We start from the raw sequence: 27747 nt of genomic DNA, 5'->3' as shown, positions 1-27747 counted from the left end.
CCCCCTTCATTCTTCCCCTCCTGCTACATTCTTCTTCTTCTTTTTTTCTTTCTTAACATATATTGCATTATTTGTTTCAGAGGTACAGATCTGAGATTCAACAGTCTTGCACAATTCACAGCGCTTACCAGAACACATACCCTCCCCAGTGTCCATCACCCAGTCACCCCATCCCTCCCACCCCACCCCCCACTCCAGCAACCCTCAGTTTGTTTCCTGAGATTAAGAATTCCTCATATCAGTGAGGTCATATGATACCTGTCTTTCTCTTTTTGAGAAATTTTCTCAAAATTCTCTTTTTGACTTATTTCGCTCAGCATAATACCCTCCAGTTCCATCCACGTCGTTGCAAATGGCAAGATCTCATTCCTTTTGATGGCTGCATAATATTCCATTGTATATATATACCACATCTTCTTTATCCATTCATCTGTTGATGGACATCTTGGCTCTTTCCACAGTTTGGCTATTGTGGACATTGCTGCTATAAACATCGGGGTGCACGTACCCTTTCGGGTCCCTACTTTTGTATCTTTGGGGTAAATACCCAGTCGATCCATTCATTTTTAATTATTGGGCTTTATTTTTTAGAGTAGTTTTAAATTTATAGAAAAATTGAGCAGAAAGTAGAGGGTTTGTTCCCATATATACCTCCTCTCTCCACACCCACACAGTTTCCCCTATTATGAACACTCTGCACTGGTGGGTACTTCTGGTACAATTGATGAGCCAGGATTGCTACATTAATGTTAACTAAAGTCCGTAGTTGACATTAGGGCTCACTCTGTGTGTGGTACTGTCTCGTGGGTTTTGACACATGCATAATGGCATGGAGCCCCCATTACAGTGTCATACAGAGTAGTTTCGCTGCTCTAAGTTTCTCCTGTGCTCCCCTCTTCATCCCTCCCCCACTTTTACCCTGAACCCTTGGCAACCACCGATCTTTTTACTGGCTCTATAGTTTTGTCAATCCGTTCACTTTTAAGGAACTCCCCAGCTGTTCCTAAGGACGCATCATTCATTCCTTTATTCATAAAACGAGCCCTCAATAAATACCGGGTGCCAGGTAGTTCATACACATTGGGAATACGGCAGAGGACCAGAGATGTAAAATCCCAATCTTCATGAAGCTTACATTCTAGTACATCCAGCCTCCAGTGTTGGTTAGGTCCTAAGGAGGAGTGAAGGGTCCTATGAAGACACAGAGAGAGAGGAGGTAGTTGCAGAATTTGGGAACAGGACCTACTGACCCCCGTCTCAGGTCAGACCCCATCTTCCCTGCTTCCTTCCTGCAGCTAGTCCCAGGAATTTGGTCTGCCGGCCTCCTCCAGCTGCCACCTGCATTTTCTCTCCTAAGAACCGCTGGGTCTCAACGTTGTTTCCCAACTTTTCCTCTCCTGCTGTTTCTGAAATAAGTGCAAGCACCTCTTCCAGACTTTTCATCAAGCTTTTACTACTAGTTATCTATAGCCGTGCCTGATGCTAGTGAAATAGAAGAGAAAGTTAACAAAATCGTAAGAAATAGATGCCCATGATTATCATCTAAATACTAACTGGGCAAGGTCTTCTTTGGAAGCGGATGCCCTAGAGTTCTCTGTCTTACTCTCTAAATCCTCTCTTCTTGGGCAGGGGGACATCAGTTCTCCTGTCTTGCATAAGAAGCCCCATTCTCTACCCAGCTGCCTTCTCCCTCACCCTAGTTCTTTGGAAAGGGAAGAGGTTTCGTGAGTGAGGATGGGCCAAGGGGCAGGTGGAAGATTGAAAGACATCTGTTTCCTCCTCCCCAACTCTGTCTCCTTGTTTCACACAAAAAACATACTTAAATGGACTCCTCAGAACCTTCTGAGCACATTCCTAAGTGCAGACCCTGCGCTCTGCTTCTGCAGGCTGGTGAGCGCATTGTGTGCATCTCTTCCCAACCACACATTCAGTGACATCATGCTGGTCACTTGAATCGGTCATAGAGGGCGTGTTTAACCATGGAAATCAAGGCTACAAATAAGAGTTTTACCATGTTTTTTCCAGAGTTGCTTTCTTCAGCATGCTACTGGGCAGACCCTTCTTAATCAAATTCTTATATAGATTCTGCCACAGGAATTAAATTCATGAACACTATATTCATAAGCTCTAACTCTACTCTCCATGGTTTGCGGGGCAAGCTGCCAACCAAAGTCAGCAGGAGATTTGATCCAGGAAGTTTTGAAAACCAGGCTTTGCATCAGGCCACACAAAACTTGCTCACCCTTTCATTTAGCTTGAAAGAAGGACTGAGGCAACATACAGGTGGTTCCATCCATGTTTTCGTGGATAGCTCACGACACTATGACCTTAAAACTTGCAGTGGGAAGCACGGGGCCATGAGCGCAGTGAGCATTTCTCTCCCCGCCCCGCCGCAGACAGCGTGCTTGTCCGTGGGTAATTAACAAGGTGCCGCCCTTGCTGACTCGCCCTTTGTGCCCCGTGTAGGACTGCACACGCAAGAGCGAAAGCTGACGCCGCCGACCAGGCTGCCCAGGCGGCCCGCCAGGAGTGTGACATCGCAAGAGCTGTGGCCAGGGAGCTGTCTCCTGACTTCTACCAACCAGGTGAGACTGTTGTCCAGGGATGGGAGAGGTAGGGGTATTGCCTCTGGTCCCCCCTTTTTTTTTCCCTTTTCCTTTTCCTTAAAGGTCTGTGCTTCATGGATACCAGCAATACTACAAAACAAGTAGGTACAAAAAGTCCTAAGTATTTGAAGTCTGAGTGTTAGTGCTGCAGAGTTGGCTTATTCCCCAGTGTCTCTCCCTTCTGGCCTCCTGACTCCCAGCAACAAACTTTGAGCTGATAGCAGTAAAGGAGATGGGAGTCCAAAAGAAGTATCTGATTCTAAGAAATGGTGTTAGCACATTAGTGACTATTGCACATGTTGTAACAAACATTCCAAATTCAGAGGCACATATAACCATACCATTAGCAGTAGTAAGAGATGAACCAGTAACTACTATGACTATGTTTTTTAATCGATCTGAACTACCTGTGGTTAGGTAAGGAAGTATACCACTTAAAGAAAGATTAATCTGCATATATTAACAGGAAAACCCAAGTCATGGTAGAAGAAATTAAAATAACAACCTCAAAAAAAAAAAAAATCAATCCAGATCATCTACTTCTCAAACGTTATAAAATAGCAATACACAAATATTTGCAGTAGGTTTAAATATTTAACTGACTTCCTAGTGGTTTCTTAGTAGATTGTTTCCATCCCTTTCTATAATAGCCTAGCCACTTTTTTATTTATGTTTCTTCATTGTTTTAGAAACAACATCTTCCCAGTGATTGAGGAATCAACAAATTTCTAGATGAAGAGATCAAAATAAATGCTCTATAAAATTCTAAATATCAAAATTTATATTTTCTCGGTAAAGAATGTTTCCACATTGGTTTCTGTTAACTCAAGCTGGAAAACTAGCACCCTGTACAATATATGTGTTCAATTGTGTTTGGTTCCAATAAAGGTAATATAATCCTGGAACCCACTAAGTGAACAAGGCAGGTCAAAGTGAACAGAATAGCAAGATCAATACAAAAGCTAGAAACTTGGCTGTAATAAAGGATGGAGGAATTAGAAGGAAAGGAGGACATGGTGTGTTTTTCTTTTTTTTTCCCTACAAAGAATGAAGACAGTAAAAGACCGGGTTAAGGAGACTCTGTTTTTTAGGAGAGAGACTAGAAAGGGACCTAGTCTGGTTGCTGAGTGATAGAGCTTTCAGAGTGACTTCTGTAATAATTCAACTCCAGGGAGACAACCATGATAATGGGTGTTTTCTTTCATGTGCCTCCTTTCTAAACCTCTGGATGAGATTTCAGTCATTTAACATATACCTGTGAAATGAATGCCCACTTCCTGGTGCCTAAGTGCATTGGTCACTACCTGTTGGTGTGAACGCTGCAGATAGAGTTCAGCCACCTACAAGGGATTGTCCTGTTCCCTCCCCAGTGGCACTACCATGGGGCAGCGGCTGGACAGGAGATAGTGCTGCTTCATGAAGTAGCCCTAGGCTTGAGCTGCTCTGAAAGCAAACAAACTTAGTATTGTTGTCTGCAGATGGTAATTTCTAGGTTCTGTTGTTAATTCTCCAGGGGAATGGGGTCCCTATAGAATTCTATTAGGTGTTACCAAGAGCTAAATGATACTGAAGGTCATCTCAGTTTCCCAGACTAAATGGTTTTAAAAGCCTTTTATGGCATTAAAGCATTTAAGGGAAGAAAATATTGTGGGAAAATGTAATTCCACCCTCTTAGCTAACATACCAGCTTCATACAAGCAAGTTGTCCATCAGTAATGAATACATCACAGTAGCAGAAGATGACAACGGGTCTATTTAAGACCGGGCTAAGGGGAAGGCTGCAATCCCCTTTGACCGATAGCCAACTCTTCCTTCAACAACTGGATAGAAAGCCTTTTCTGTACTAAGTATTATTGATCTTCTCAAGGGAGCATAACTCAAGCTTTCCACTCTGCATTTATAGGGTGATCAAATCAGATAGACATTTCTAAAAGGGCTTTCAAGTACTTTTTTTAAAGTCAGGCTGCTCATTTAATTTACATATCTTAGATATAAATATTTCCATTGTTTGAAAGGCATGTGTCGTACATAGAAGTTGTTGGCCCTAGGATAAAGGAGGTCTGTTGTACCTTACATGTTGAACACTTTTCCCAGAGCTGGCCATATTTTCAGATATTTGCCATCTTAATTAAATCTAATGCTTTTAGTTCAAAACTGCATTATTCTACAGTTCAGTTAAAAACTAAGGGAAAAAAATAAGCACAAGGGAAGGCTTTGTCACCCAAAGGGTTAAGTTCTAACAAATAATAAAAAGCATACAAATGGAGGGATGTGACTGTATATGTAGATAATTACACGTCTACACACAAACCATCATTGTTGTGTGTATGGGTGACACAGCGAGTCACCCCCCAAGAACTTAGAAATGACATTTCCCTCCGAGAGTTACATTTTCAAATGAGCCTGTGATACTGCATAAAGATCTATAAAGTGATAAGCGATAGCACAGCTGTATTACAGCAAGATTTCCTTGTAACCAGATTAAGTGTATTAAAACTATCTAAATAATTGGTCACCCAAAGTAGTATAGGAAAAAAAAAAGCCACAGGGGCAAAAATTGGCAGCACCCATCCAAACACTGTCCAGGGGAGAGAGAAGCCGTGGCCAGACCCTGGGAGTATCGCAGTTGAATCGGCAAGGACGTTTGTGTTATGGGGAAGGATGCAGGGAACCGTAGCCGACCATGTATGGCTTTATTGGCAAGATCATTCCACTGAGGAAATGGATGCATCAGGCTAGCTGAGCCTGATGCCTTTAGCTATTTGATTCATCTCATGCTTCTTGTCCTAATTCCACGTTCACCGTAACCTTCTAATTTTGGTTGAGCTTCTCGTGGAGGCCTCCCAACAGGAACAGCATGCACTGGTGCCATGGGTACGAGTCCCTGGCCTTTGTGATGTTTACATTGCCCATGGTGAACTAATGAATTGACCTTCTGGTGTTTGACATCAGTCTTGTGAGCTCTGGTGATGTGAGTCTGCCCCCAAGGGATGGCTCTACTTCAAAGTGCTGATGAAATCAGGTTTCTAAGCCAGGAAAGCTAAGATGAGATTTTGGATGATCGCTAAGGAAGCAGAGGGGAGGATGATTGGGAAATGGTATGGTTCTTGGTCCCACTCTTTCAATTTCTTTCCCATCAAGATACTTACTTTGTTTTTAACTTCAAGTGATATTAAGTAGGGTGCAAAACTTTTGTATTTATCAATAGTGGGAGTGACTGAGCCAAAAAAAAATAAAGACTGAAAAGCACTGTCCCAGAATGTGGTAAATGTATTTACTTTGAGCCCTCTTAGGAGATAGCCAGCTCACTTCCCTAGGAAATATCCTCAGCAAGTTTTGTCTTCCTGTGTTTAAGCATGTGTATTAGTCAGCTCGGCTGCTATAACAAAGTAAAATGCTACAGACTGGGTGGCTTAAGAAACAGAAATTTACTTCTCACAGTTCTGGAGGCGGAAGGCTGAGATCAGAGTGCCAGTATGGTTGGGTTCTGGTAGAGAGCCATCTTCCTGGCTTGGAGATGGCCTCCTCCCTATGTCCTCACGTGGCCTTTCCTGGGTGCACGTGTTTGGATAGAGAACAAGAACTCTGCTGTCTCTTCCTCTTTCTATAAGGGCACGAATGCTGTCATGAGGGTCTCACCTTCATAACCTGGTCTAAACCTACCTACCATGTGATGAGCGCTGGGTGTTATATGCAACTGATAAATGATTGAACACTACATCTGAAACTAAGTATGTACTATACGTTGGCTAATTGAATTTAAATAAAAATAAATAAATAAATAAAGAAAGAAAAATAAATAACTAAACAAACAAACAAACAAACCTACTTACCTCCCAAAGGCCCCACTTCTAAATATGAACACATTGGGGGTTAGAGCTTCAGTATATGAGTTTGGGGGAGACATAAACATTCAGTCCATAATAGCATGTATGTGTACACACATAACACTCTGTACATTATTTAAAGTAAAAGTGAAGTATTTAGGTTATTATGGGCCAGTGTTAACTAAGCTCACATTTCTGGTATGAGTTAGAAGTCTTTAGAAATCAAAGCATATTTTCGTTATATAATGGTCTCTGCTTATCATTAATATGTAGTATTTTTGGTTAAGGGAGGTATCCTGGAACAGAGGACTTCTCACTTTCCAAAACCCAAAATTCAGAATACATTTTTTCCATGGAAAAGGGGAAATGGAATAATCCACTAGTTAACATGAAATTAATAATTCATGAGTTTGCTGGTTATTCCTACCACTTATTTCAGTATTTTCAGTCCCACAAATGTGTGTTGAGTGCCCGCCCTGTGCAAGACACCAGAATGGAGGTCCCCCAGCTTGCAGGCAAGAGCCCTCTGGCCATGTTCATAGAAGAGGCAGTATCTTTATAGATGGGACTCTGAAGTCCTATAGGAAAGGGGCATTCTTTCCACGTAGAATATAAAAGTAATTGTGGTGCTGGTTATATCACCTTTTTAGAATCTTTTAATCTGGTCCTCTTCTCCTGACTGGCAGTCTCCGTAGAAAATATCCAATTTCTATTTAATGACTTCCAGTGTTACTACAAAGCACTTGCCATGAGCCCTACCCTCGTCGACATTTGTTTTGGGGACTCTTCATGGTGCTCCTTCTGCCCACAGCCAGCCCACCAAGGCTCACCTAGGAGGAACTAGTCGCATCCCCTGCTGTTAACCATCTGCCATATCTGTTCAGAGCTTTCATGCCAACTGTGACAAGGAGCCTCTCAGCATTGGTGGATGGCATGTGCTGAACGTGGTTTCATGTTGTGTGGCATGCCAGTGAGCAGGTGACTTGCATCTGACTTCTTCCTAACATGAATCCCCAGGGGGAGAAGTCCCTTAGGATTCAGAGAGACGGTCTGTAAAGATGGATGAAAACGCTTCCTACAACAACCATCCACATACGTCGTAGTCTTGCTCGCTGGCAATATCCTGACTAGTCTTTGTAGTGAACTGCTGCGTGTCATCTGTTCTGTGTTGCTGGCATGGCCCCACTCACACACAGTTGTGTCACAACAAGTAGCAAGCACATGTGCCTTCCAAGAAGAGAGTCCAGGAAAAAACTTCTGTCCTCTGCGTTATAGGTCTTGTTCAAAAAGCATTCAGTCATACTCCGGAATATCAAACTGTTTATCCTCCCTTAGCTGGCCCGTCCCCACATTGGCCACCCCATGTTGGAACCATGCCACCTGGAGTTAGGCCCACCTATTTTTTTTTTTTTTTTTGCATGCTTTTAAATGGTTCTATCTGGGTACATTAGAATCACCTGGAGCATTTGTTAAACATCAAGACTTCAAGGCTTCGATTCATACTTAAAGTCTCTGGGAATTGCACCCCAGTGCCTCTGACAGACAGCAGATACGGAGCCCCTGCTTTAGAGTACATTTATTTTCTTATCTAGCCATTTACTAATGCACGGTAAAGCTGAGAATTTTTTTTAATATGAAAGTTAGTACTAGAATGTATGTCCACCATTCTAGTAAATTCCTTTTTTTTTAATTGAGGTGTGCTTGATATACATTTGTCACAGGTGTACAATACTGTAATTTGACACTTCTGTGCATTATGCAATGCTCCCCTTAAGTGTATGTTACCTTCCGAAGCTATTACACAGTTACTACAATATTATTGACTATATTCCCTATGTTGTACTTTTCATCCCCTTCACTTAGTTTTTACCTCTTCAGCGCCTTCACCTATTTTGCCAATCCCCTTTCTCTCTGGCAACCACCAGTTCTCTGTACTTATGAATCTATTTCTGGATTTTTGTTGTTGTTCATTTGTTTTGTTTTTTAGATTCCACATATAAGTGAAATCATATGGTATTTGTCTTCCCAAAGCTGACGTATTTCACTTAGCATAATACTAGGTCTATCCATTATTGTCATAAATGGCAAGAACTCATTCTTTTTTATGGATGAGTAATATTCCAGTGAGTGTGTGCACGTGCACATGCACGCACATGTGTATACCACATATTCTTCATTCATATATAAATGGACACTTACGTTGCTTCCATATCTTGGCTGTTATAAATGCTGCAGTAAGCATAGGGGTGCATGGATCTTTTTGAATTAGTGTTTCTGCTTTCTTGCGGTAAATACGCAGCAGTGGAAATACCGTAATGTTTGGTATTTCTATTTTTAATTTTTTGAGGAACCTCCATACTGTTTTCCAATGGCTGAACCAATTTACATTTCCACCAAAATAGTGTACAAGGGTTCCCTTTTCTCCACACCTTCAACATTCATTATTTCTTGTCTTTTTCATACCAGCTAGCTATTCTGACCAGTGGGAAGTGATATCTCATTGTGGTTTTAATTTGTATTCCCTTGATGGTTAGTGATGCCGAGTATCTTTTCAGGTATCTGTTGGCCATCTCTATATATTCTTTGGAAAAATGTTTGTTCAGGTCCTCTGCCAGTTTTTTAAATCAGATTATTTGGGTTTTTTGGTGTTGAGTTGTATGAGTTCTTTATATATTGGATACTAACTCCTTATCAGACATATCAATTGCAAATACCTTCTCCCATATAGTAGGTTGCCTTTTCATTTTGTTGGTGGTTTCCTCTCTGTGCAAAAGCTTTTTATTCTGGTGTAGTCCCAATAGTTTATTTTTGCTTTTGTTTTCCTTGCCTGAGGAGACATATCTAGAAAAATTTTGCTAAGGCTGATGTCCAAGAGGTTATTGCCTGTTTTAGTAGTTTTGCGGTTTCAGGTCTGATGTTTAGGTCTTTAATCCATTTTGAGTTTATTTTCATGTATGATATAAGATAGTGGTCCAGTTTCCCAGCACCACTGATTGAAGGGACTGTCTTTTCCTCATTGCATATTCTTGCCTCCTTCACCATAGATTGACTATATAAGCATGAGTTTATTTCTGGGCTCTCTATTCCATTCCACTGATCTCTGTGTTTCTTTTTGTGCCAGTCCCATACTGTTTTGCTTATTCTAGCTTTGTAGTATAACCTGAAATCTGGATTGTGATACCTCCAGATTTTTTGTTCTTTTTCAAGATGGCTTTAGCCATTTGAAGTCTTTTGTGATTCCATACAAATTTTGGGACTATTCTGGTTCTGTGAAAAATACTATTGGTGTTTTGGTAGGGATCTAGAGATTGCTTTGGGTAGTATGCATATTTTAATGCTTCTGATTCTTCCAGTCCATGAGCGTGGAATATCTTTACATTTGTGTCATCCTCGGTGTCCTTCATCAGTGTCTTATAGTCTTCAGAGTACAGGTCTTTCACCTCCTTGGTTTATTCCTAGGTTTATTCCTAATTTTATTATTTTTGATGCAGTTGTAAATGGGATTGTTTTCTTAATTTCTCTTTCTGCCACTTCACTATTAGTGTATAGAAACACAACAGATTTCTGTATATTAATTTGTATTCTGCAACTTTACTGAATTCATTTATTCATTCTAATAGTTTTTTGGTGTAGTCTTTAGGGTTTTCTGTATATATTATATAGCATGATGTTATCTGCAAATACTGACAGTTTACTTTCTTCCTTACAAATTTGGATAAATCCTAAATTTGTAAGCTGCACTATTATGGTCTCATATTTTCAAAATGAAGCACATGGGCTCTGTGACAGCTTTATTTCTCATAGTTCAATGACTCTGTATCTTTTCCTCACAGCTTTAAGAATGTATAACTAATCATGTTCACCAGAGTCCATTCCCACCCCGCCCCAGCTCTTTTCTGTATAGGTTATAGGTACTTAAGTTAAATATTAGCTTTTAATGTGCCTTTATCTTTAGATTTGCAAAAATAACTTTTGTTCCTACCCCTTAGATTGAAGACATTAAAAGTACCTTGTAATTTCTGTATTCCAATAATGCTGTAAAATTGAATAACAGTGAAGTACAAGTAAAATCAACTCTGATGAAATTTGGGGTAGAAGGGTGAGAAAAAAAAAATATGTAAGCAACACACTGCATCAAACTGTATCAGATACTATCTCTTATCACAGGAGGGGAGGAGGGATTTTGTGCCATAGATTGATGCGGTGCTTCTCCATGGAAGACCAGTATAAATGACCTTAATGGGTTTTTTAAAGTAGGGGCAAGTCTGTTGATGAAAGAACAGCACTTTCTGGTGCTGCTACTTTTTTCTCTTGCTGGTATGTCCCGGTCCCAGCACCAACAGAGAAGTCAGAAACAGGAAGATCATCACCTTTTGAATGACTGGCAGATGCCCCTTTTCCTTTAGGGCACCGAGATACCTTTCTTTGGGTCAGGAATTCATACTTACAAAGAAAATAGCCAAATTTAAAAGGGGTGGTAGCATTTGGGGGAGCTTACAAGTTCAGAAAGGAAATCGCAGTTGTTGACATATGATCTTATCCTGTTTGGATGGAAAGTGGGGTAATACTGTTTGTTATGTTTTGGGCCCTGAACATAACCTATAATTATGGGTCTTTGGGAATTCTCATTTTTGGCTTAAAAGATTACATATACATGTTGTATTATATTTTATTTTAAGGATGCACAGAAGCTGTGTGAGTTTTGGTTTTCAGCTACTATAGCTATTTTCACTTCAGTAAATTGGGATAATAATGCCTGCTTCCTAAGATTTTGGTGAAGCTTTAAATTGTGGAAAATACCTTGTATAAATAGCGGTCTCAGAACACTAAGTTACTACTCAGACCACCAAAGGAAGAGCAATTAAAAGTATAAGTAAGCAGTATGTATTTTAACTATTAAGGATAATTGTTCTTCAGCTCCTCTGTAAATCTTCCAAGTTTGGGGTGAGGGGTGGGAGTAGGGGGCAGGAAGGAAAATGAACAGATGCCAGTTTCTGTAAACAAATTGGTGGGGTGGTTTCTCCCTGTATTCTCAAGAGATGATGTTGTCAGCTCCTGCCCATTTGCAGAGAATAGGGCCACCTGCATTGTGTGACCTTGACTTGACCTCATGAGATGAAAGTGGCTGGTAGGTGGAGTGGTGGCCAAAGGATATACGTGGCCTGCTTATAGGGGAGGAGCTGAGAGGTGAAGTGCCTACAGAGAGGGCACTGCCTTGGAGTGCTGTCTTGGACAGCCCCAGGGTTTTTCCCACTGCCTGGACCACTGACATTCATAAACTCAAGGCCTGTACCATCTTGTGCTGCATAGTCTGGGTCGTTACTCTTCACTCCTTCAAAAATTCCCACATAACACTACAATGTACCATTTTTTTTAATTGAAGTATACTTAACACACCAAATGTAACTTTGTTAAACTTTTTTATTTATTTATTTTAGAGAAAGTGAGTGGGAGCAGGGACAGGAGGGCCCAAGGGAGAGAGAATCTTAATCAGACTCTTTGCTGAGCATGGAGCCTGACGTGGGGCTCGGTCTCATGACCCTGAGATCATGACCTAAGCCGAAATCAAGAGCCAGACACTTAACTGGCTCAGCCACCCAGGTGCCCCACCAGATGTTACATTAGTTTCAGGTGTACAGCGTAGTGATTCCACAAGTTTGTAGTTATGCTCTGCTCACTACAAGTGTAGTGACCATCTGTCACCCTATTACAATACCATTGACTGTATTCCCTATGCTGTACCTTTCATCCCCATGACTTACTCATTTCATAACTGGAAGCTTGTACCTTCCACTCACCTTCATCCATTTTGCCCATCCCTCCACCTCCCTCCCCTCTGGCAACCATCAGTTCTCCATATTTATGAATCTATTTCTGCTTTTTGTTTGTTTTGCTTTTTAGATCCTACATATAAATGAAATTATGTGGTATTTGTCTTTCTCTGACTTATTTCATTTGGATAATACCCTCTAGGTCCATCCATGTTGTCACAAATGGCAAAAATTTCCTTTTTTCATTGCTGAGTAACACTTCATTGTGTGTATATACATCTTTTTTGTCCATTCATCTATCAAGGGACACTTGGGTTGCTTTCCATATCTTGATTATTGTAAGTAATGCTGCAATAAACATAGGGGTACATAGATCTGTTCAGATTAGTATTGTCATTTTCTTTGGCTAAATACCCAATAATGGAATACTAGATAATATGCTATTTCTATTGTTAATTTTTTGAGGAACCTCCATGCTGTTTTCCACAGTGGCTACACCAATTTACATTTCCACCAACAGTGCACAAAGGTTCCTTTTTCTCCATATCCTCGCCAGTACTTATTTCTTGTCTAATACCAGCCATTCTGACAGATGTAAAGTGATATCTCATTGTGGACTTGATTTGCATTTCCCTTATGATTAGTGATGCTTAGGATTTTTCCATGTGTCTGTGGGCCATCTGTATGCCTTCTTTGGGAAAATGGCTGTTCAGGTCCTCTGCCCATTTTTCAGTCAGATTGTGGGCTTTTTTTCGTGTTGAGTTGCATTAGTTCTTGCATAATGTTTTAGACATTAACCCCTTATTGGATATATCATTTGCAAATATCTTCTCCCACTTAGTAGGTTGCCTTTTTGATTTGTTGGTTTTTCTTTGCAAAAGCTCTTTATTTTGGTGTAGTCTCAGTAGTTTATTTTTGCTTTTGTTTCCCTTGCCTGAGGAGACATATCTAGAAAAATGTTGCTAGGGCTGCTGTCAAACAAGATTATTGCCTACGTTTTCTTCTAGGAGCTTTATGGTTTCAGGTCTCACATTTAGGTCTTTAATCCATTTTTATTTTTGTGTATGGTGTAAGAATTCTTTTGCATGTAGGTGTCCAGTTTTCCCAACAACCATTTATTGAAGGGACTGTCTTTTCCTTATTGTATATTCTTGCCTCCTTTGTCATAGTGTAATTGACCATATAAGCATGGATTTATTTCTCGGCTCTCTATTCTGTTCCATTGTCTATTTTTGTGCCAGTACAATACTATTTGGATTACTATAGCTTTATAGTATATCTTGAAATCTGGGATTGTGATACCTCCAGCTTTGTTTTTCTTTTTCAAGGCTGGTTTGGCTATTCAGGGTCTTTTGTAGTTCCATACAAATTTCAGGATTATTTTTGTTCTAGTTCTGTGAAAAATGCTATTGGTATTCTGATAGGGATTGTATTGAATCTGTAGATTGCTTTGGATAGAATGGGCATTTTAACAACATTAATTCTTTCAATCCATGAGCATGGAATGTCTTTCCATTTGTGTCATCTTCAATTTCTTTCATCAGTGTTTTTGGTGCAATTGTAAATGGGATTGTTTTCTTAATTTCTTTCTGCCACTTTGTTATTAGTGTATGGAAACACAACAGATTGCCATATATCAATTTTGTATCCTGCAACTTCCAAATTCATTTATTCTAATAGTTTCTTGGTGGAGTATTTAGGGTTTTCCTTTTTTAAATAAGATTTTATTTATTTTAGAGAGCTCGTGAGTGGGGGGAGGGGCAGAGGGAGAGAATCTTCAAGCAGACTCTCTGCTGAGTGCAGAGCCCAACACAGGGCTTGATCTCATGACCCATGAGATCATGACCTGAGCCAAAACCAAGAGCTGGACACTTAACCAACTGAGCCACCCAGGTTCCCCTGGGGTTTTCTATATATAGTATCTTGTCTTTTGCAAATAGTTTACTTTTTCCTTACCAATTTGTATGCCTTTATTTCTTTTTCTTGTCTAATTGCTGCAGCTAGAACTTCCAGAGCTATGTTAAATAGAAGTGGCAAGAGTGGACATTCTTATCTTATTTCTGATGTTAGAGGAAAAGCTCTTAGTTTTTCACCACTGAATATGATGTTAGCTCTGGGCTTGTCATATGTGGCCTTTATTATGTTGAGGTATGTTCCCTCTAAACTCACTTTGTTGAGAATTTTTATCATGAGTAAATGATGAATTTTGTTAAATGCTTTTTATGCATCTATTGAGATGATACGATTTTTATTCTTCATTTTGTTAATGTAGTGTGTCACATGGATTGATTTGCAAACATTGAACCATCCTTTGCATCCCCAAAATTGGGGGTTGATCATGGCGAATGATTCATTTCATGTATTGTTAAATGAGGTTTGCTGATATTTTATTGGGAACTTGCACCTGTGTGCATCAGAGCTATTGGACTGTAGTTTTTTTTTATAATGTCTCTGGTTTTTGTATGAGGGTAATGCTGGCCTTGTAGAATAAATTTGGAAGCTTTACTTCCTCTTCTATTTTTTGGAATAATTTGAGGAGACTAGGTATTAACTCTTCTTTAAATGTTTGATAGAATTCACCTGTGAATCCATCTGGTCCTGGACTTCTATTTGTTGGGAGTTTTTGATTACCAATTCAATTTCATTACTAGTAATTGATATGTTCAGATTTTTCTATTTTTTCCTGATTCAGTTTTGGAAGACTGTTTTTAGGAATTTATTCATTTCTTCTAGATTATCCAATTTGGTGGCATATAATTTTTATAGTAGTCTCTTTTGTATTTCTGTGGTGCTGGCTGTTTTCCTTTGTTTCTGATTTTGTCATTTTTCTTAGGCTGGCTAAATGTCAATTTTGTTTCATTTTTTTCTATTGTGTTTTTACTCTATATTTCCTTTATTTTTGCTCTAATCTTTATTATTTCCTTCCTTCTACCAACTTTGAGCTTTTTCCCTTTTTTTCTAGTTCCTGTAGGTATAAGGTTAGATGGAGATTTTTCTTGAGGTACACCTGTATTTGCTGTACATTTCCCTCGTAGATGTCCCTTTAGGGCACCCCAAAGATCTGGATCACTGTGTTTTTATTTTTGTTTGTTGAGTAGCATGTTGTTTAGTCTCCACATGTTTTTTTCCAGTTTTTTTTTTCTTATAATTGAATTCCAATTTCAAACTGTTGTGGTCAGAAATGATGCATGATAGGATTTCAGTCTTCTTAAATTTATTGAGACTTGTTTTGTGGCCTAACATGTGACCTAGCCTAGAGAATGTACCATGTGCACTTGAAAAGAATGTATATTCTGCTGGGTTTGGATGGGATGTTCTGTATATAATCTGTTAAGTCCATCTGGTCTAATGTATCATTCAAAGGCACTGCTCCCTTCTAAAGGGAGAAAATGACAGTAATCTAATAATAGTAGGAGACTTTAACACCCACTTACATCAATGGATAGATCATCCAGGCAGAAAATAACTACCTGTTAATATTTGCTTTATGTATTTAGGTATTCCAGTGTTGGATGCATAGATCCTTACAGTTAGATTTTTAGATCCTCTTGTTGGATTGATCCCTTTATCATTATGTAAAGCCCTTCGTTGTGTCGTTAAGTCTATTTTGTCTGATATAAGTATTGCTTCCCCAGCTTTTTTATAAGTACATATCTGTCAATAATTATTTTAAATGTAAATGGTCTAAATGCTCCAGTTGAAAGACATAGAATGAAGGAATGGATAGAAAACAAGACCTATCTATATATGCCAATAAGAGACTCACTTCAGACCTAAGGAGAGAGACTGAAAATGAAGGGGTAGGAAAAGATACTCCATGCCAATGAAAACAAAAAAAAAGTCCATGTAGCAACACTTATATCAGGGCCCCTTTCTTTAAATGCAAATTTTTCCATTTAGAAAAATAACATATTTGTTATAAACAATCCTAAAGTATTTAGAAAAAGAAAAAAAAAATCCCGGGACTAGTGTGTCAAAAGACAACTGCTTGTCATGACTTTGATGCTTGCAGAAGCTGTTGAAGGACTCCAGGAGGTTTAAGTGATATTTTGATGGGGCACCTGGGTGGCTCAAGGGGTTAAGCATCTGCCTTCAGCTCAGGTCCTGGGCTCAAGCCCCACATCAGGCTCCCTGCTCAGTGGGAAGTCTTTTTCTCCCTCTACCCCTTCCCCCAACTCTCAAATAAATCTTTAAAAAAAATAAAAAATGATCCTTTGATGAAGTAGCATTACAAATGTCATCTGCAGGTTCTATTCTTACTTACACAGTAGATGCTCTGTTAAGTGTTAATTTATTAAGTAATTTAAATACTTTAATCTACTAAACATACAAGAGTCAACTTGAGTGTGTACTTTGTGTTTTAGTTACTCTGCAAAATTTGAATATGCAGATCAATTATGGTGTTATCACCAGTGCTCCATCAACATGAATTTCACCTCAGTGTTCTGCAAGCAGGCAGGAATGATGAAATTATTAGGAAGTCAGAACTGTTTAACTTTTATGGCTATCAAAATAGTATAAATAATGGTAAATATTAACTTCCTCTGCAACAAATAATCTTTTCCCCTCAGAAATGAGGTGTGCTTATGTTTAATCCAAGCCTTGGCAATATTTTTAAAAGAAAAAAAAGGAATGGCTAATCTGACGTAGCAAAAATGCATATAGATAGCCAGAAGGAACAAGCCTTTATGCCTTATCTTTTTTATTACCCTCCTTCTGTTGTCAATTTTTCCCCAGGCCCAGATTATATCAAACAGAGATTTCAGGAAGGTGTAGATGCTAAAGAAAATCCAGAAGAAAAAGTACCAGAAAAGCCACCTACACCAAAGGAATCTCCTCATTTTTATCGCAAAGGCACGACACCCCCCAGGTCTCCTGAAGCAAGTCCCAAACAAAGCCACTCTGCCCAGCCCTCCTCCCCAAAACCCACAAAGAAGCAGAACCCCAGCTCAGGGGCAAGACTCAACCAAGACAAACGGAGTGTGGCTGATGAGCAGGTGACAGCCATCGTCAATAAGCCTTTGATGTCAAAGGCTCCCACAAAGGAGGTGGGAGCCATGGTGCCCACGTCCAAGTACTCTGGCCGCCACCACATCCCCAACCCCAGTAATGGGGAACTGCATTCTCAGTACCACGGCTACTATGTGAAACTGAACGCCCCCCAGCATCCCCCAGAAGACGTGGAGGAAGAGGAAGGATCAAGCCCGTCTTCCTCAGCGCTGGTGCACAAGCCAGCACCCAACAAATGGAGTCCCCCTAAATCTGTGACAAAACCAGTTGCCAAAGAAAGCAAAGCTGAGCCAAAAGCTAAGAAGTCTGAACTTGCTATACCAAAGAATCCAGCAAGCAACGATTCATGCCCTTCTTTGGAAAAAGAAGCCAATTCAGTAAGTTGTGCACGATGTGTTTTTTTGCTTCCTTTTGGTTCCTTCAGGTAGCAGCGTAGGGTGACTTGCATCTTGATGACAGCTTGTCTGGCAAAAGTCCTGACGAGCATAGGACTGCGTAGGATAGAGCTTAGCACATTTGTAGCCTGAGACAGCAAAGAGCTCTTGGGGCAGAAATTTGTCCCTGTCTGCTCAGTCACCCATCTTAAACATCATTCAGGTAGCCAGCTTGTTACTGAATCATGTGTTAGCAAGCCTTTCCCCACACTTCTTGGTAAGTAAGTTTTGTGGTAGCTTAGTTTGAGCTGCTATGACAAAAATGCCATAAACTGGGTGGCTTAAACAACAAAATTTCTTCTTTCTTCTAATTCTGGAGGCTGGGAGTCCCAAGATCAAGGTGCCACAGACTCGATGTCTGGTGAGAACCCAATTCCTGGTTCATAGGCCTTCTTGCTGTACCCTCCCAGGGCTGAGAGAAACAGCACGCTCTCTCATGTCTCCTACAAGGGCACTAATCCCCTCATGAGGGCTCCACCCTCATGACCCAGGGCCCCCCTCCAAATACCATCACACTGGGGATTAGGGTTTCAACATATGAATTTTGGAGGAGCACACAGTCCATCACTGTAGCTAACTCTCTGATTGCCTAGAAAGGAATCATGGGCGCTGACAAGGGCCGGGTCCTCTCACAGCCCTAGCTGGGAAAAGAGTTCCACCACCAGTTGCTAGGTTCTTAGCCGTGCTCTTGAGCCTCACAAAAGACATAAAGGAATGGATAGAAAACAAGACTTATTTATGTCTGTGTGCCTAGAAGAGACTCACTTCAGACCCAAAAAGACAGACTAAAAGTGAAGGAGAAGGAAAAGATACTCCAGTCAGCATCTTTAGACAAAAGAACATTTTTTGTAGCTATTGTGAATTATTCTCCTAAATAGTTTGGATTTTACTCAATTAGGCTTTGCCACTAGAACATTGTTTTTCTTTTCAACTGTTTAAAATTACTTTGGTCTTCTAACTTCTCAGTATAAGTGCTTCTAAAAGTTTAGTTTTCTGGTAAATGCTAGTTTTATTTTCAATTAGTCTTGAGCATTTAAGGGTTTTAATTATTCAACCAGAAAGCTATTTGTTATTGATAAGTGTCATTTGATGAGCATGTAGAGATTTATTTGAATAACATATGGAATTAATACTTTATCAAATTCTATAGAATTTATAAAATCCTGAAGCTAAGTAATTATTAATAAAAAATTGACCAACTGATCTGTTGACCTAGTCACATGTTTTTGGAACAGAGGTGTTGCGTGTTAAATGCAGCTTAGGGAAGAAGCCACAGCTGACCCAATATTTACTAATTTCTGAGACATTTGCATAAAGGTGCAGATTAAGAGAGTTGTATTATATTCTTGTTGACCAACTTAAACTGAACAGACAAAAGAAAAAAACAGGTTTAAACAGTAACAACGTTAAACAATTGAAATGCATCTTTTTTTATTAACTTACATTTGCTGTTTCTTAGGTTTATTTTGCTAACATTTACAAACACTGGTTCTCATCTTTTTTATCATCTACGTCTAAATTAATCAGATTAACTACGTTAACTTCCTGAGAGTCATCCTCCATGGGGATAAATGGTTTTTAAGACAAACAAAGTCGATTAGTATTAGTTTGCCTGATTTACAAGGGTGAAATTCAAACAATGCAAGGCCATATAGTTTCTACCTTGCAGTACCCAGTAGTGGGGTTCAGTTGACCTCTAGAACTGCCTAAGAGGAAGTGAATGGCCCAGTGTCCTACACACAGTCTGTGAAATGTTACTACTGTGTGATAAATTCACAGCCTCCTTATTTAGGAAAAGTATCTTTTTTACTTATGTGCAGAACCATCTGATTCTTGGAGGTAGCCAAGCATCCTGCAGCCTGGTAGGCTGGTCTCTAGGGCTCCCTTCCACATCCCAGGAGAAAGGCGGCCTAGCCCTCTGCAGCCTCTGTGCATGGCAGGAACCGGAAGTCAAGATTGCCTTGGCACCTTCATGTGAAGATTTTAACAGTTAACCTTCTTTTCCTGATCATAACACAAAACTGCCTTTCACACTCCTGATGACTGTTTTCTTGACAGTTTAGAAGTGATAAAATCATCATGAAGGTAGCTAATGAACCACCTTTAAAACTAAGGAGTACTGCGTACAATTTTGAGATAGACACTGTGTAAGTTAGAGGTTTATAAATAACTTGAAAACTCAAAGGAATATTCACAACGAAGCACACACTGGAGGGAAAAACCAGACTGAAGCGGTGTTCGTTGTGGGCAACCGAGAGATCTCGTATGAGTCAGAATCGTCATTTTTAGGGTTGTTGAATACACTGGGATCTGGAATTTTAGTCACCAGCTTATTGACTGAGACAGGATACGCTGGTGGCTAAGGCTGTGGACTCTGGTGCCAGACTTCCTAGGTTCAAATCCCAGTTGTGTTGCTTCTCAGTTGTGTGACCTTGGGCAAGTTTCCTACCTGCTCTGTGAGTTGTTTTCCTCATCTCTACCTATATCATGGGGCTGTTTTGAAGATTAAATGAGTTAGTACTTACACACCTCTTAGCACAGTGCATAGCACATGGTAAGTGCTCAAAAAGCAGTGGCCATTATTGCCCCAATACTGTAGTCGTTGAAGCATAAAATAGTTCATAAATATTCCAATAGATTTTGACCCATCCTCAGGACCACCCTGGATAGCCATCTCCTAGAAAAACAGAAAACCTTCTGAGACACAGGCTAATACTTAGCAAATTTAACTACTTGATATAAGCAGTAAGAGACGGAGGGCTATGCCACGGATTACTCTATAACCTTCTTGAGAAACGTTGGACTCCTGTGGGCCATGGTTGCACACAGACTGATATTCCATGGAAACACATTCTGTGCGGTACCCACCTCTTTGTAGGATTTTGCAACATGGGCAGGATCCAGTAGAGACATCATTACAGCCTGATCATCAAACAGACTAGCAAGGAGTCTTCTAATTCGCAATCTATCTTGACTCCTTCTGAGAACTGCCTGCACTTTTTCTTAGCCATTACTCTCTTCCAGTTCTATTTGGAAATTAAGGCATCCCTATCACGTCAATTTTGAACCAAGTACACACACACTAAAACCCTACAAACAGTAAATACATATAAACTTGCCTATTTATATTAAATTCAATTTTTTTTCTTTCATGTTTTTAGAGAAATTTTAGATTTAACAGACTATAGTAACTCTTCAGAAGATTCCTCAGTTTTAAATGAGTAATAGTCTTTTGAAGAAAAGATACATTTCTTGAGTTAGAACTTCATATTTCCATATTTCCCCACACTTTATTTTCTAACTGCCTAAAAGTTCTTCCAATCCAGATTTGCACTTTGCCCTGCTACAGCTCCTTTTATTACACCTGTCTCAGTCAGTCTTGAAAAGCAAGACTGATTTGTTTTTTCATTTTGCTATTTTAAGCTACAACTGGCTACCACAGTCATGTTTATGAGACTTCATCTTAAAGCCTTCCACCCCGTGTCCAGCCTAGGTACCTGAAGAACACCGAGGTCACGTCTTGAGATCTGCCTATTAAACACAGCATCCCAGAATTTATTTGCCACCTGATTGCTGTTTGAATTTTTTGTTGCTGCCTTACCCTCATCTTCACTGAATCATCTTTAAAAAAAGCTTTATAAATGGAGTTGTACAGTTGAATATATATACATGTCTATATATATATTTATATATAAATATGTACATGTATATATATATATATATATATATATATATATATATCTCCATCCAGAAATGCTAATGAATTCAAAAAGTTAGATAAACTCATGGAACCTTGTAAGGATTTATGAAATGGGAGTTAAAAGTCCAGACACAGCTTAGACTTTTGAAGTTAGATTCACTGAAGGCACTTTCTCTGTTTTTCTACTTTTCCTTGGTCCACTATAAGACACTGAACTCTACATTGTGTTGTTCTGACCTCATATACTTTTCCTCATCTTTAATATCACTGTCTTCAGGAATTATGAATTAAATCCACTGGCCCAAAAGAGTTACATGAATCCAAACTTAATATATTCATGAGCAAAATCTAATCAAAGTTTGTGATAGTAATAGCATTTCCTTAATCTCCATGCTGAGTTATGATGTTGAAAGATTTCAATTATTTTCTGAGTTATGTTTCCTACACTAGACATTTTAAGTTAATCATTATTGAAGAGTTACATAGATTTGAACCCTCCTAGTACCTTAGAATACAACTATTCTAAAAGAACAATTGGTCCTATCAAGATTGATTGGTTTTCTGCTACCACGAAATCAGAGGATATAGATGAAAATGCCATTTTCAAGAACTTGATTAGAAATTATTATTTTTAAACTAAGGCCTATAGCTATACAGGGATATAGGGGAAAAAAACAGCTCTGAAGTAGACAAAGTTTAATTTTAGTTTTGTAATTTGCTTAAACTGGATGAGTAACCTTGGGCAAGACACTTACCTTCTCGGAGCTCTGTAACTTGTAATCACCTGTGAAGAAGAAATCATATACCCAACAATACTTATTATTAGCCCACTGCCTGGCATATAAAGACCTGCAATAAATGTGCTTTTTCCTCCCCTTTACTTGGGGTTTAGGAACTAGGGTTTTTCTTCTTCCTAGTAGTCCCCATCTCAAGGATACCCATTTTTACTTCCTTTTCTCCCCCACTCTGATTTTACTAATCACCTTGTTCTTCATTTAAGGCAGTGAATTAATAAGGTCAACAACCACATCCACAACACCTGGAAAAGTACCAGAAGATAGCAGGTGTTCATAATGAAAACCTGGATGAATTGGGTGACCCATATGTGCCCCGGGTGCACGGCAGTGAACAAAGCACAGCTCCCACCACCATGGAACTCAGTCTAGGGCAAAGACGGAGATTAACAAGAAGTGACAAAGTGCAAAGTGTTATGAGAAACGAAAACCAGGGCACTCTGACCCCTGCCAGGGAGGTTGTGGCCCCAGCTGGGGAGGAGACCTCCTATAAGGATGTGACCCAAGCTCTCTATCTTGCAACATGAGCACTGGACCAATTGCAATTCCAGTCTTTCTTACCTCCCCGCCCCCCCTCCAAAAATCACACCAGTACCACATTTGAGGACTCTGTTATCCTGTTTCAATGTAGCCTCATTCAGTATTCAAATCTAGTACAACTGTTTCCTCATCTGTAAAATAACAATTAAAATACCCCACCTACCTCATAAGGCCAGTTTAGAACACAGTTAATATTAAAAAATTAGACACTATTTTAATAGTAAATACCAAGATCAGGTCTCTGTAATAAAGATGGTCAAGCATGAGCAGCTCTTGAACAATGGGTCAATAAGGTTGGTTTTTTAAACAAGTAAAGAAAGTTTGGGTACCTTGGCTAGCTGGTATTTATTACAGCCGTATTTATCAAAATAGGATTCTGCAGTTTAATAGAACTTGATTTCTGAAACGTGGTGGCTGTGAGCAAAGAAGTGAAGAATTAAGACCTATAAGATAATTTCTGCAAGTGTTTAACTTCCCGCTTGCAATTTTTACTTTAAGGATGGGGTGGTATCCAAAACTCTGACCAGGAAAAGCAAGAGTCCTAAATTTTTCCTGAGAGGCCTCAGTACCCCTAAAGATTTTAGTCTTACTTTCTAATTGCCTTCATGAGGAAATAATTCATCTAAATTACACCTTAACAAAAAGTGCGTATCCACTCTCCGTTAGTCCCTCACCCCATTATGGCGAACTCTCACCCAGACTGCTGTTGTGAGATGTTCTGAGGTGAATGAACTAGATTGTTAGTCATTTTTTTTTTTTTTTTAGATTTAATCAGGACTGGATTCATTTCATAGTGAAAGTGCGGAGACGGCTGCACCTAAATACGGCATTGCTATTTTTAGTTTATACCTTTTGGAGCTGCTGTCATTCACTGCAACAGGGTTGAGGTTTTTATTTATTTATGTATTTATTTGTTTATTTTTGGGGGGTAATTGATTTTATGAGCTAGCTTACATGTGGATATTAACATGGAAACATTATGCTTATTTTGTTCTGTTTCGTTTCCAGGGCCCTAATTCAGTCATGATTGTCCTCGTCATGCTGTTGAATATCGGGTTGGCCATTCTTTTTGTTCACTTTCTAACTTGATTGGAATTAGGAAAGGTAAGAATAGCCTTAATTTCTATATAAAATCACCATCTATAACATTCTTTTCCCATTATTTCAATTTACTTTTTTTTTTTTTAAACAACTGCATATTGTCCTTCACTTTAATTTTGGCTGTGCCTGAATGTGATTCAACATAGTTACTTAATGCTGTAACTGTTTTGACCCTTCAGTGAAGTCATGACAACTAGCGGTGTTAGCCCACAGTTCTCTGCCGTGGCATCATCAGCCCTTTAAATGGCACACCCCAGTCAGACTCAGACTCAGGGAAGGAGGCTTGGAATTAGGATGGGATCGCGAAAGAGATGAAACTTGGAAAATTCAGCCAGAGGACCTGTTCGGTCCCCCTGGGAATGCTTTGTGGCTTTGGGGTCCTCTGGGAGCTGAAGCAAGCAGCCGTGTTGGAGAGCAAAACTTAATAATCATTCTCTCTTAAAATCTGCTGAAGCAGCCCCCATCCGGCGAAGTTCTTGGCGTTGGCTACTCCATCTGTCCTAGCAGAGTGTGACTAAACTGGAAATGTATGGAGCTGCATTTTTTTTTTTTTTTTTCCTGATGGAAGTCAACAGCTGCCTTACTATTTTACCATCTGACGTTTTTAGTAGGGAGCTGGGAAAACAAACGACTGCCCGAAGAATGCGGTCGGAGGATTGTGTTGCTGCGGCCATGGTTCCAACATTCACTCCTATCTCATTAGAAGAAATAGGTAGCAGCATCACTCACCAGTCTTACGCCATGACCTGCTGCTTTAACATCTCCTGGAATGTTCTGGGAGAGAACGTTTCGTTTGCTTGTGCACGCCTCTGTTCATTCTTGCTGTTTATTGAAGTAGGATGTATAGCCCTCTACAACGTGTGGTCCTGGCTGGAGGAAACACACTTGTTGCATCTCAAGGAAAAGAAACAATAACATTCTAGAGAAGATGTGTTCGTTGCCATAGCAATACATCATTTTTTTTTTTATGCCGTTTAGTCTTCCTAAACCTGTAACAAGCTGTTTAAAATTTAGCAGTGATGAAGGCATTATACCTTCCTAAGAAATAATTTTAAATAGTTTTAATTATGCCCTTAGGAGGTGCTAAATTTTAAAAGCTGAAAGACAACAGAATTCAAAGAAGTGTAGTCAAAACGTTGCATGGATTGCAGTAATCAGTGTTTAAAGGATTCAGTTTCATTGCTGACGTACTTTACAACCAAATAAAATCTTGTCAGTGACTATGTTAATTCCCATGAAGGTTAAGCAAGATGCTATTAATAACTGCTCTGGTCTTTTTCTTTTTTTTTCTTCCAACTTAAATTTTTGTTGAATACATTCAGGTAGAGCGTAAAGCTTTGTTAAACCTCTGCTTCTCAATTTTACGCCTTTACATGTGTTTCAAAGTCCTTTCGTAATTTTATTTCACATTTTAAAGGCTTAGACATTTTTATTTAAATATTTGTCTTTTGCAGTCCTTTGTTATTCTGACATCTGATTTTTTTTTTTTTTTTTGCTGTTTTATAATTCATCCTTTATTACTCAGAAGCATGCTTATTACTTAGAGACACTACGTGGTCTTTATAAAGATAATTATTTAAAAAGAAATCAGGGGGGGAAAGGTATCTTAAATCTCTCTAAGACATTACATTGTGGAGAAGGAGCTAGCTATTCCTAAATATTTTCATGATCTGCATGGTTTAATCAGATTCTTGCTACCTTTTCAATGCAGAAGAGACCACTCACGTGTTAGCACAGGTGTGGACTGAATGCTTTGTCACCTGCAGGGTAGTAACCCAGTGATGTTTTTTGCAGAAGTGCAATATGTTGAGAATCCTGGGTGTGACCAATATGGAATAAAGAAGAAAGCAGAAAGAGAGCAAATGAAAATTACAACTTGTATATTTATTTATTTTTTACATTTTGCTTTGACTTTTAAATTTAGGAAGTACGTTTTTAGCCAAGAAACGTTTAAGCTCCTGTGTCAGTCTCCGTACTCTCACTGCGCCTTCCTAACCCCATAGCTCTTGATGCTGGGAAAACGGATTTTTTTTTTTAAAAAATAAAATATTTAATCTTACTGTTTATTTAAAACGTGTAATGCTTTGGAAATAATGGGTAACAGATAACTAAAGGATATGTTTATAAAGTGAGCATGTTTCCATTTATAAATATATGTATGATTTATAAGCTTTTTTAAAAACAAAGCTCAAATTGTTGGTATTTTTCTAAAATGTGCACAGCTGTATTTTACATGAAAGGCTCTTTCTAATGGGTTGTTATACTGTGCTCTACATTTTGGACAGCACATGAAGTCTGCCAATGTACTTAATAAAACATGACCTTGTTTATTTAAAGTTTCTTGCTGTGAAAAAAAAAGAACTCCCTGAGTTCCTTTATTTATAATCCTCGAAACCAAAATGTATAATGTACAGTTTTCACAACTGTATCCGCTCTAATAAAAAGAGAAAGTTGGTTATTAATAAAGTTGCAGGTGTGTTTCCTTTGTGAGTCAATTACTGTCGAGTTACGTGGAATTTGGGGGTTGGTGGGTTGTATTAAGAGAAAGATCTGCTGACAAACTGACAAAAATGGGGTACAAAATGCTCAAAGCAGCCACAGGGGAAAAGGTAGTTGCACCATTATTTCTTTCTACGTTTCTTTCATCCTGGGCTTTCCAACTAATTTTGTAAAATAAGATTCATTTTCCTGCTTAGTGCCTTCATTAATTGGATTAGTTCCTTAGCCAGGGTTTTAAGTCTGCCCCTGTTGTTAAGGAAAACTCAAAGTTGGAGTAAATCCCCCTCCTGCACGGGTACTTTTCAAGTAATTAAAGTTTTTGGACAATTGTGCCTCAAATAAGTTAATATGTTGCTATGGCCCCTGTTGAGACACATTTCGGGAAGCTTAGGCACACTGTGCATAATAAACTTGCCGCCACTAGAATTTCCAGCCCCTGGGCTCCCTTTGAAGCCATCGGGTACCGGCCCAGGCCGCCCTGACACCTAGCAAGCTCCCTATGAGGGACAGTGAAAGGCCCACCTCCAAAACAGCTTCCCAGGGAGCCGCCATGGTGCTTTCACATTCCCAAACGAGCCACTCCTGCTGAAGGCTAAGGTCTTGGACACCCCTGTATAAAGAACGCATCAAGTTAGCACCTCTAAGTAGTAAAAGATGGAACAGCTTAAGGGATTCATCTCCCAGTAAAATCTAAAAGAATGGAACACAGACTCTTCTGGAACGGGTGGGAAAAAGCACAGGGTGCTAGAAAGATTATTGATTCCAGTTTCAGGTCCAAACCACAAGTTTTGATGGCTGAAGCCAAAGCTGGGGTAAAGGCTTTGTGGTTGGGAAATCTGGAAAATATTCTATGTGCCCTTTTAATGCAATAACTGTTTCAGGAACTATGGTAAGCAGGCTCCCAGGCATACACTCGATGCGACCCGCAGCCCTCCTCCCGTGCTCTGGAAACTTGCGTAGCCTCGTCTTTCCAACCCAGTATGTGGCTGCACACGGGGCTTATTCGGTCAGCACAGCATAACCAACGGCTCGTCAGGCTGGGTTTGATTAGCCTGGGTTTGGGAACTATCTACGTCCAGCATTTCCTTCTGCCCCCAAAAGTACTGACAAGTACTTCAGTGTTCGGTACTAGCCCTGATAGGAATCTCATGTATGGGAGTAGGAGGAAATAGCAAAATATACAGAATAAAATAAATAGTCCTGAATGCAGTGAATATGGATAAAATTCTCGGCTACGGTCGTGACTGATTATGGATTTTTCTCTAGTCTGTGCCCTGGTTTCCTCATCTATAAAATGGGTGTAACCAGAGCACTGACCTCACAGTGTGGTTGTGAAGGTGAAATGAGGTCATTTCTGTTAAGTGCTCAGTACAGTGCCTGGCTCATAGTAACTGTTGTGTTAGCTTTTGCCAGTTGGAGGAACTAGGAAAAAAAAAATGTTAATTTCTATAAGTGTCTCAAACAC

General features: G+C 39.5%; 1 protein-coding gene across 3 annotated transcripts in view; it reads left to right on the top strand.

Moving 5' to 3' along the window:
• The window catches only part of JPH1 (junctophilin 1), a 113510-nt gene extending 87233 nt beyond the window's left edge, over positions 1-26277 (top strand). Inside the window, exons 3-6 of one of the 3 annotated variants that reach the window (XM_032421586.1) lie at positions 2467-2585; positions 16942-17591; positions 23691-23786; positions 25578-26277. In XM_032421586.1, the coding sequence (XP_032277477.1) occupies positions 2467-2585; positions 16942-17591; positions 23691-23771 (850 nt within the window). In that variant the 3' untranslated portion in view covers positions 23772-23786; positions 25578-26277. The other 2 variants (XM_032421587.1, XM_032421589.1) reach the window with 2 other exon arrangements.
• The last annotated feature ends 1470 nt before the right edge of the window (positions 26278-27747 follow it).

This window comes from Phoca vitulina, unplaced genomic scaffold, assembly GCF_004348235.1.
Source record: "Phoca vitulina isolate PV1807 unplaced genomic scaffold, GSC_HSeal_1.0 scaffold25, whole genome shotgun sequence".
Classification (NCBI taxonomy): Eukaryota; Metazoa; Chordata; class Mammalia; order Carnivora; family Phocidae; genus Phoca; species Phoca vitulina.
This window is presented reverse-complemented; position numbering and strand designations above follow the sequence as displayed.